General features: G+C 35.3%; 1 protein-coding gene across 10 annotated transcripts in view; it reads right to left on the reverse strand.

Annotated features, from left to right (window-relative positions):
• The window catches only part of LOC134537616 (vinculin), a 53,322-nt gene that overhangs the window by 17,317 nt on the left and 24,590 nt on the right, over nt 1-11,415 (reverse strand). For 2 of the 10 annotated variants that reach the window (XM_063378259.1, XM_063378257.1), the window contains exons 16-21: nt 8,840-8,944; nt 6,664-6,723; nt 4,600-4,713; nt 3,336-3,395; nt 1,162-1,286; nt 304-543 (exon numbers count right to left, since the gene is read on the reverse strand). In XM_063378259.1, coding sequence (XP_063234329.1) covers nt 304-543; nt 1,162-1,286; nt 3,336-3,395; nt 4,600-4,713; nt 6,664-6,723; nt 8,840-8,944 — 704 coding nt within the window. The remainder of the gene's footprint in view (nt 1-303; nt 544-1,161; nt 1,287-3,335; nt 3,396-4,599; nt 4,714-6,663; nt 6,724-8,839; nt 8,945-11,415) is intronic. The other 8 variants (XM_063378261.1, XM_063378260.1, XM_063378265.1 and 5 more) reach the window with 5 other exon arrangements.

Genomic DNA, 11,415 nt, shown 5'->3' on the forward strand with positions numbered 1-11,415 from the left:
GGTTATTTACACTAGGTAGTATAAAGAAGAGTTTATGTTTGTTTGCATGTTTCTTTTTTTGGTATAAATGAACATTTTTATTCCGATATGGAAAAATGATCTACCTTTCCTATTATTTTATTGTTGGGTTGTCAATTATATTGGAAATATTAGTAACGAGTTATGGGGTTGAAATTTACGAAGTCCTTAAAAATTTGACGTTGCGAGGCCTTCAGTCCGGGGCGAACTAGTAGTCGATGTGAATCGACGTTTGCACGGTCGAAGATAGGGCGAGACAGGTTCCTTGATGAAACGCGAACTCACCGTCCTCATGCGCTTGTCGGTGCACTCCCTGGCCAGCTCCTTGGCCAGGCGCGTCACCTCCTCGCTGGCCTCGGCGATGGCCTTGGCGCAGGCGATCAGGTCGCGCTTGCTGCCCCCCTCCCCGCGCACCAGGCGGCTCAGCCGGCCCATCAGCACCGCCATCTTCTTGGCCGCCACGATGATGTCGTTGTCCTTGCTGGACCACTGCCGCACCTCCTGGTGCAGCCCGTGGGCCGCCACCTGTTCCGCAAGGGACACCCTCTGGTCTCCTCCCAGCCACCGCTTGTCCGTCGGAACACAGTCGCGCAGTCGTGCAGTCGTGCAGTCATTTGACGGCAACAAAAATAAATAAAAATACTTTACGCGACAAAACTGATGAGAATAAATTTTCGAGGCACAAAAAAATTTTTATAAAGCCCCATTTTCCTCTCTGGTTATTATAATACGAGAGTACTGCATCTGGTGTGGAAACTTTTTACACGATTTTTTGCATGTCAAGATCGTACAATCACTTAAAATGGACACACGAGGTTTTCCACCCGTAGCGACGACATGTCGCATTGCCCATGCACCAAGTACTTGTGTCAAAGGAACGTCACCCCCAAGGACTTGGCCCCAGTCCATCCTCGGCAACACTCTCTAGGCAACACTGTCACTGTCACTGTCTTTGTCTTGTCACTCGTGTATTTTCTCTCCGTCATACCGTCACAATAATTTTTTTCTTGCCTGTAAATAAGCTGCAAATCGTCACAAGCTTAATCAGATAATACTCAAGTACGATTGTTCTCTCCTGGAGAATTCAACAGCACGCGATACGTACCACGACAGCTCCACGCGTGGACGGAAGTGCGAACTCACCATGATTGGCTGGCTGGGGAGCGGCGCGTGCAGGAACATGTCGTCCTCGTCGTCGGTCTCTGGGGGAGGGGGGCGCGGAGGGGCGATCTCGCCGCCCGGCAGGGGCGGTCGCGGCGGGGCATAGTCTGCAAACACCGCAACACCACTTGTGGCAAACGTGCGTCGCACTGCCTCCGTGGGTAGGAACCTAGGTACGAGCCCTGGGTACTGAGGATTCCCAACACGTCCGAGAATAAGCAAGAAAGCCTCATACCCAACCTTCAAGTGAAAAACATCAAACTACAGTGTTTTTGTTTTATGGAACATTAAAATAAATATTGTTCTCGTACCTAACTCTAAAGTGGGTGTGAATGCTAATTTTTAGTAATTTAAAATTTTTACGAGAAAAATGGTTCTTACAATCTGAATTCGACAAAATTAAAGTTTAGATATGAACTGTTTTTTTTAAACGCTATAAGTAAACGACATTAGACATAATTACTGAATTTTTTAAAAACTTAATCACTTTCAACTACTGCTCTGCACATTATTTTTTCAGCCAAGTACATTATGCCTTTTCATATTCATCAACACTTCTCTTTCAAGAACTACAATAAATATGACATAAAAAATGTGTTTATAATAATTATTAGTTTAAAATTCATACCACCACAAATATAACATTTATGAGTTTTTTTAGAACATAGTTAAACAACGAGCAATAGCACTTAATTCAGCAACACAAATGTAGCAGGCACAAGCATTTACTGCTGTGGCTGTGATAGCAAGCACCAAATAATTAATTGCAGGCATGAAAAAAACAAACAAATAATCAAGCATTTTATAGTGACTGCAAACGAACAGTTCTCCAAAAATTGTTACACAAACAATGCCAACATGACAAACATTCAAATACACACTTGTTTATCGTTTTATAAAACACACGCACGACAATGCAACCAACTAATCAGAAGCTAAACCACACTTTTTCCCTACATCTTACAAGATGATTGCTGCACAGAATCAAAGCTCCAAAAATTTACACTAAAATAAAACATGCTATCAATGTGCATGTTTTTATGACAGACAATTCAACTAAGTTTTTTCTAGTGGTAACTTTGTAAAGTTGGCAAAATTTGAATCCACTTGAATTCATAACCAGATTAACAAGTAACTTTAAAATTCAAGGACTGGAAAGCAGTTTTCAAAAGAGCCTACAAATAATTTACTGTTTGTTCTATGTATTTACATGAATTGTGCAAATGAAACATATTTTTTAAACTATTAAACTCAAAAAGTAAATACAAAATGTAAAAATTAAAACTACGTAATAAAATTTTGATATATTTTTAATTGTAATAAGACCATTTTACTCATAAATCACATATCTTTTATTGACATGTGTGCATGCTATGAGTGATCTCTACTTTCTTACAACCACATTTTTTCACCCGAAGAACCCTCCACTGATATATTAGGCAGTACACTTGTACTGCTAACATAAATTTTCATGCAGGTGATGCAAAAAGCTCCAAAACAAGAATATAAACATTCCTGAAACTTTGAACCATATTAGTTTGAGTTAAATCATACACTAATATAAATATTTCAATCTCAAATTTAAAAAAAAAAATTCTAGTTGAACTACGTACCATAGTGTAGCTAAGTTACACTTATTTATAAAATACACCCAGCACAACATACAGGTTTTACATTAATCAATGTAATACTACATAATTAAATACTAACAACTAATTCATCATTACAAAAAAAATTAAAGGCTATCACTACTATCAGTCAGGCACAAACTCTCATGCCTTTTCTAGGTGTATAGTCATCACCACCACGTCTTTTATCCGAGAGAAGAAATGCGTGTTGGAAATGTGCTACCCTCCATTCACAGGCTTCGTGCTACAGAAGAGGCCTGCAGCTAGACGAACACAAAGTAGATCTCCACTTGCAGTCCAGGAGTGCATGCACGACCATGTTTCCGACTAGCAGGTCCCCCCCCTTCCCCCGCAAACAAAACAAGGCCAGCTCCCCCCGGGCTCACGAGGCACTACGGGCAACATCAAACACAAGTAGGATGCAAGATGCAGGTTCGCAATCCCAACAAACATAAATTCCGATGCAACAAGAGGCATTCGTCCCTTCTTCCCCCCCCCCCCCCCCTTCCCAACTGGCGAGCGAGATACCTCTTTCGACGTGATCGTCGTCGGACGTCAGCTCGTGGTACAACAGATCTGCGTTATCCCCTGCAGGGAGAAGGGCAGAAACATACGTTGTGAATTTGGACGACAGTGGTTCAACGAGCCAAAAAAAAATTATGAAATATCAGAAATTTTGAAACATAGCATAGCATTTTTAAAATGTCTGTTAAAGGAAAAACTGACACAAGCCTCATAAATACGAAATAAAATTGAGAATTAATGTTTATTCAAGTTAATGAGGTCCAGAAAAGAAATACAAATTTTTTTAAGCAAGTGAACTTAGGAAATATTATGCATTATAATGATAGTACAGACATTGTGGCACTGCAAAAGATCACACTTCCCACATATTTTTGGAATATAATTTATTGGAGTTTCGTTTTGAACACTGAATTTCTGTATCCAGATATATTTAAAGTAGACAAATTTACTAACAATATGTTTTTTTTATTGATGTTTTAATAAAAGAACCCAAAAGTAATTTTAACCCATTTTATCTTGTAGGTCAGGTTAAGCGGTAACAATATAATTTTCTTCTATTTTTGTGGTATTTTATTTGATAGTTTGTATGTGTCATCATGCTTATTTGTGAAAGAGTTGATGCTAAGAGAGAAATAAATAATGTCCTGAAGTGCAAGAAAGATACAGAAAATGTAGTTCCCTGCCGAATGTGGGAACTCAAAGACAAATGTATCATCAGAATTAGAAAGTGACAGAGAAATGAAAATCCCTGATTATGTGCATGAAAAATTATGTTCCTAGGTAAGATATGCCATGATTGTCTGAGGGTATAACGAGAGTTGAAAATTAAGTTGGTGTTTCGAATTGTATATGCAATTCAGACTACAGCTAGCTGAAATAGGTCTTGAATTGTAACATCGGAGAAGAAGAAGAAGAACATTATCAGTTGCCTTTATCGGTAGTAAAGATGATACTATAAAATACACACAGAACTAGTTCTGTGCATTTTGATAATGTATTCTCTACTCCTGATTAAGGCTGTGTAGTTGAAAATTTGAGAGATGTGTGATTTTGTTAGCTATATCTTTTTTTTTTTTTTGTGTGTGTGTCATATCTCTTTTAATGTCCGTACTATCATTATCATACATTATTTTAAACCTCATTAGCTGTGTAATCTTTTCCTAAAATTCATTTTTTTTCCCATGAGATATTGAAATTTGAAAAGATTAACGTTTCTGATCCACAGCAACCACTTTTGTGAAGCGACGAGAGATGCAGGAGTGAATACCTCGGGCCCACTTTGGCAGGGGGCTGACGGCCCGCATGCCCGGGGACCTGTGCCCCAGCGGGGGGGACAGCGGCGAGGCACCGGGGCTCGGCTGGCCCCGCATCGACTGCCCCACTGCATTGTGTCGGCGGGAGGGAACACAACACACGCGTCAGTGCACAAGCCTGCACAACTCGCTACACACCACCAAACACAACACAGGCCGCGACTTGACGCACACACTCAAAATAAATACCTAAATAGTAGACGTGTGCCACCCAAGCAATACTCAGTAAAGTGTTGTCTACATGCAGAATGCATGCAGTTTCCTAAAACTCACTAACCACGGCTAAAACTTTTTTTTTTTAAGTATCCAAACAAATTATGGTACGGTACACAGTACAAAAATTCCTTATAAAATTTGTACTGTTTCCATTACAAAACTGTGCATTTCATAAGTTACAGTTCTTTTGCAAATAGTGAATAAAAAAAAGTTTGTAATATTTTTGAGAGCAACTTGTTACGGACAGTTTAAAACCGACTTCTTTGAGTCATAAAGGCTAACTTACGAATAAGAATGAGTTATGAAATGAAAACAAACACAGATTTGATTTTGTGCAGCCAACAGTAAGAGACTAGACTGTCATGTTATGTGAATTGCATTTTTTTCATATTTCATAGTTGACACACAGTTTTACAATGGAATAGTATAAATAAACTAAATCAAATGTATCAGTACTGTAAAATTGAATTTATTTTTATTTTATGAAAATTGAAATAAACTTATGATTATTGATAAGAAATGTCCTCAATATTCACAGTTCCAATTTAGCCACTAATGCAGCAAATATTTAATATAGCACACAGTCAATGTTAAAACATAAATAAATATAGGCACAGTAATATTTACAAAAATTAAGGCTAACAAGAGATAGAAACCACCACCAAATATCAATTGTATAATGCAGCAAGTAAAATTTTAATTCAGCAAATTTTACATTCTTAAAAATAATCTACAAAATAAATTATTTTATGCAAGCCAGTCTATGTTAAAAAATTTAAACTGTTCTAAAAGCTCCAAAAGCTAGGTTATGCATGAGCAAGTAACTAAACATTTTTTTATTCTGTGGTAATATAAATTTAACTCTTTAATAAATACACAATGCTGTTTCTATTTGTAAATCAGCTCAAATTTGAGTTAAATGTGTATGGACAAATATTATAGTAGGGCCAGTACACATTTTCACAGAAGTGCACAGTATTGCGATAAAGGGCACACACTTTAAAAGAAATGTTCTCTTAATCGTGACAAAAACGTACAGTAACGATTTGCAGCATCGATATTCCATAATACTTGAGCACTGCTTGTTTAAAGTAGTTTCTGATTCATTAATTTGGTACAATATTGTTTAGTTTAATGAATAACTAAACCTTCCACCATCCATCTTGAAAAAACAACAAAATAACTGAAAATGTCTGTCTTTTCTTTTAAATAATATGTCCCTCTATTCGAGAAATTAATTAGTTTTTGCATATACTTTGAAAATAGGCCAAGTATGTTCCGGACTGTACACTACGTACAGTAAATAAGCAAATTAAACACTGATTAAATAAGCTACTAATTTAAATTATTTAGAAATGCTTATAAACAAGTATGTTAAAGATAACAGGCAGTAAGAGCATGCACACAGACAGCAAAATATGACTAATGTACAAGTGAAATTCAAAGGAATGCATAGAAGAACCATGGCGAAATGAGCGTGAAAGTCAGAAAACTACATCATGAAATCGTAAATCAATAACCATATAATTACTGGCCAGAAGCTACAAGCCTCAGCATTTAGCTTATCCCTGAAGAACATCATCTAACCAACACGCATTAAGCATTCAGCAGGCGTCCACATCCTTGAAGCCACATCTCGCTATCGGAGGAGGTGTACCTGCTTCAAGCACATACGTACAGAACTCAGAACTACGGCAAAACCGAACCAACAAATCACGGCACATCTGGTGGTGGTTCCCACACTCCGAAGGCAAGCCATGTTAACGGAAGTCAGAAACTCAGCCAAGTTAGTCAGCCTCTACCTTTCTCGCTGAAGTAATTGTACTGTTGGGAAGGCTGGTATCGCTCCACATTGATTTCATCTGGAAAATATACAGTGTATATGTACACATCACACAGCGTTCCCATATTTACAGAAACTTGTGTCCGTAAACAAAGCTTGTGTGCACCTACCACCGGTGCACCTATTTTTTACCCAAGCTGCAAGACTTCCATGCTGCATATTCAAGAGCCTGATATTCACACCAGTTAAAACAGTTCTTGAAAAATTAAATTATAAAAGTATCAGGGGAAAAATAAAAGGAATCATGTAGTTGTGAAAAAAAAAAAAAAACCCTACACATGCACCACTTCAAGTGAAGAAAAATAAAGCAACACAGAGCCATAATTATTTTAGCACATAACAGAATATTTTAAATAGCCCACACACATATTGCCAACAGCAAAGTGCCAAAATTAAATTAAACATAGTGCACTTGTAAAACTTTACAATTTTCAATGATTTACGACCACCATAAACCTGTTACATGCTATCAATTGATTTTAAATGATTAAAAATGGACAAAAGTATTCGGAAGCTGGTATACCTGTAGAAAGACACACTCAAAAAGAAAATGCATCCACGGACGCAGTCGCAAAGTTTGGCATGTTGGACCAAATTCTTCAGGCGGTAATAAACAAACGTTGTTGCCCTGCTTATGTACTTGAGATAATAACTTTTTTTGTCATATCTAAGTGTCGTAATTTACTATTCTTCCTTCAACAAGCAAAAGGCACCCAGTGTTCTGTACCGCCTGCTCAATGTGTAATGCACAGGTCTGGCGGACTGGTACTCTCATATTTAAAGGGACATAAACATAGACAAAATAATAGCTCAGTTTTGCTACAAACAACAAAAATTTCTAAAAATAAACGAACTTCATTTAGTACATCATGTGACAAAAAAAATAATTTTGATATATGAAAGATACTCCTCAGGTGACATCATTGATATTAATTACAAGAAATTAATTACTGTTACATACTTGTAATTAATTACAATCCCAAAATTCAACAGAATGTACACATGCACTTGTGGAATCATGCAAATCCAGGCAAAAATTACTCGATTCCAATCCAGCCAATTTGCAAAACGGCTAGTCAATAAACAACTTTCGCCCACCGAACTTTGCAAATATTGGTGAAAATATATTTAACGAGCACAGCAAATTTATGATTTCAGGTCTTGTAAATTAGGGTTTCAACTGTACATTACATATTTTATAATTATAATGCATGCAGAGAAAAACATTTTGTAAGCCAAAATACATACATATTTGAATGATTCTTGCAATGGGGGTTTGCACTGAATGCCATAGAGAAACCTCAAGAATGGCAGCCTGTCTTTGCCTGACATGCTGCAGCTGTATTGTCTTAGGGGAACTACTGTGTTCACCTGTGCTGTCACTGCTGTGTTGTCCAGGAGATCTGTTTAGTATCATCGCTGAGTTAGACTATTTGCCCACTGCCTTTTATTTGTTTGTATTTACTATTCTTGTTACAACTGTCTCACTTTGTTCATCTGTGATAATAATTTTTATGACTAATTACTGCCACAAAAATTTGATTTGTTGTCTATGCATTTAGCTTCGATATCTGCTGATTATGACTTGTTTTCTGCCTTTGTATGTTCATCTCTTTGTCTGTTCTTGATATTTCTCTATGACATACAATGTAATCCAGCAATAATGTATGTAAAAAAAAAGTTTAAAACCAAACAGGATTAAAATTTCTAAAACTTGGAAAGCAGACCACTATGTCAAAAATTTTAAAGAAAAAAAAAAATCATTTAAGATCTATTCAAACAGCTAGACTCAAATTTTGCAAACTGGTATCTGTACACTAAAGCAAGAACCAAAACTACTTACTTCCGAAATCATTCCAGTTTATTTTGCAACACTACACACACACATGCAACAGAAAGTAAGAAAAAGCAGCGGCAGAATAATACAGCAGAACATGACGGGAAATGTTTGTTGTAGTGTGTTAAGGTGATAGAAGCTCCCTAAAATGAAGTGATATCAGTGGTTGTTAAGTAACCATGACAACTAGCATTAGCACTATGGATGAGTTTCCATCATACCATCCAAACCCAAGCTGAAGTCATTCTTAAGGCAGGGGGCAAGAAGTGTGCATACGTTAGTCTGAAACAACTTATACCTCCGTTATCAATTGTTAAGTGCTGATTAATACTGTCAGATGACGGTGCACCAAGACCAAAAATGGAATTAAAATCCACATTAAAAATGTTGCCCAACTCAGCATCTACGAAAACAGAAGAAAAAAAAAAAAAAAAAAAATCATTAGTGCAATAAACATATTTACCTACAAAAAAAAAATCAAAACTCAGAGAAATATTTTTTTTTCAAGAATACAATCCTTTTAACCTGAAAGTTTTATATTTTTTCATTTGGTTTTAAGAGTGTGTAAACGTGTATGTTAAAATATATAAATAATACTCTATAGTGCAGATCATGTAAGAGCAGACTTTTTATGATAAACATTATGATTTATGAGGAATTAAATAATACATAATTACTAGATATAGTTGTAAGGTTGGCAGTACCAAGTATAAAAACACAGACCTCAAAGAAAATATTTTTCACTAATTACTTTAATATCAGCTACATAATTTATGGGATTATTTTTTAGAGAAAAAATCTACATAGGTGTAATATTTTTTGGGATTTGTACTCATGACTTTAATAAAAATAATATCTAATCCAGCAGAGCATGGAATCTTAATGCAACTTTTATAATATTGTAACAATTTCAAGTTCAACTGTAATTTATATTTTACTACCCTTTCTTGTCAAATTGTTGTGACAGTATAACAAGTCTGTTTTCCCCCGTGAAAAATATGTTGCACAATACAGCACAAATAATTTCAATTCAACATTTCACAACTTATAGTGCTATACTTGAATTGTGGTTTTAGTCTTACTTTTGAAACCATGTTCAGTGTTTAATTTCAATCATCGCAATGCTAATTTATACGTAAATTCTAAACTCAATATTTGAACTAACTGGACTTTTTAGAGAACTTGGTTACCTAAAAATTTAAATCCCCAATTGTAAAATTCAATGTGTTAACTACTGTTAAAATAATTAGTTTCTAGGATGGGGACTAACTATGTTACATAAAAAACATATATTTTTAAAAAAAAAGGTTCAGTCATTATGCATAGTAAGAGCCAGTACACCCTATTGATGCAATAGGAAAAAAAAAAAGTTTTGTAATGTTAAATTAAATACTGTACATAAATACATATAAACACTCAGGCAGACACGCTGTCTCTACTTCAAATGCAAAATGTTACAGTGCAGAATAGTTATGATTCAGTTCAGCTGGGTCATTACCAAATACAAAGCAGTATGTACACAGTATACAGTTTACAAAGTGTGGTTCAAGATTACTGAAATTTGTTGCCAAAGAAAGAAAAATATAATACAGTGGTGAAAAAAAAAAGATCCATTAGTAGGAACACCAATAACCAGCATGCAGAATCAAATGCAAGTTTGGTTCGTTAATTGGCTATGATGTTAGGATAGCATCCCAGCCACACGCCAACGAGGTACGTAACAAATCAGATTTCAGCTGACCTAATCTTAAGACGGTGAGCTATCAAAACAATCAGAACTTCTAAAAATATGTTGCTGGTGAAAGTGACAAATTGCATTTTTTTATATAAAAATTGTAATTAAACTACTAATTGCAATAATGAATTAACTGTTATACATCCACCATGGATTAATTTGTTAAATTAATAATTTTAAAATAATTACAAATAATAAATTTAAATGTAATATAAACACACCATTAGACTTGGTTGCAGTAAAGATGAGAGGTTCTTCAAATACTTTCATAAGTTAAAATTAGAACAAAGCATGTCTGCTTCATGATTCAGGAAATCTTTAATCGAAAAAAGGAACAAATTGATTAAACTTTTCTTCATTTCCATTCAGGAAGCCAACATTGTGTAAACCTTTACACCGCTCCACTGTCAAATGCAAGGGAAAATATATAGTTCTTGTTCTTCGAAGTGATCTCAAATTCTGGCAATGAAAAATAAACAAGAATTAAATTAATTACACTCCTCCATCTTTTCTGGAGAGTGAAATATTCCAGAGTATTACTTCCGGGCTCAAAACCCAACACAGATAATGAAACTGAAGTTATGGCAGAGTGATTATGTTGAAGACTTAAATCACTGCCAGAACCAAAATTTTTTGACCTGTTCACGACCAAAACCATTAGCACACTGCACATTCATAACTTATACACTGAATGCAGTAAATAACTAAAAAAAATCAGATGGTGCTGAAATAAATAAAATGAGTAGCATTGGGTTGATTCCAATTCTGGAAATGGCCAACTGCATAGATTTTAATAGTATCAAAGATTCAGAATCCAATGGTTTTTAAATAGAATTTGGTCACATTTTCAGTTTTTCACCAATAACAACACTTTATTAACAATAAATAATAAATAATAAATAATATGGGTATCAAAGCAGATTCTACAATACCTTTGATCCAAATTATCATCAGATATCCTAATTGTAATTGGGTATTTTTTGATTAGTCAATATTTTTGAACCAATTCAAAAACTGTCTTATTCAATTTAATAGTTTTTTTATCCCAACAAAAAAGTAGTTTTTGTAAATAAATTAGGGGTCTGTTCAGTTAATTAGGATTTTTATCATTTAATTCTCAAATTAATTAAAAATACTAC

Source organism: Bacillus rossius, chromosome 12 (genome assembly GCF_032445375.1).
Source record: "Bacillus rossius redtenbacheri isolate Brsri chromosome 12, Brsri_v3, whole genome shotgun sequence".
Lineage (NCBI taxonomy): Eukaryota > Metazoa > Arthropoda > Insecta > Phasmatodea > Bacillidae > Bacillus > Bacillus rossius.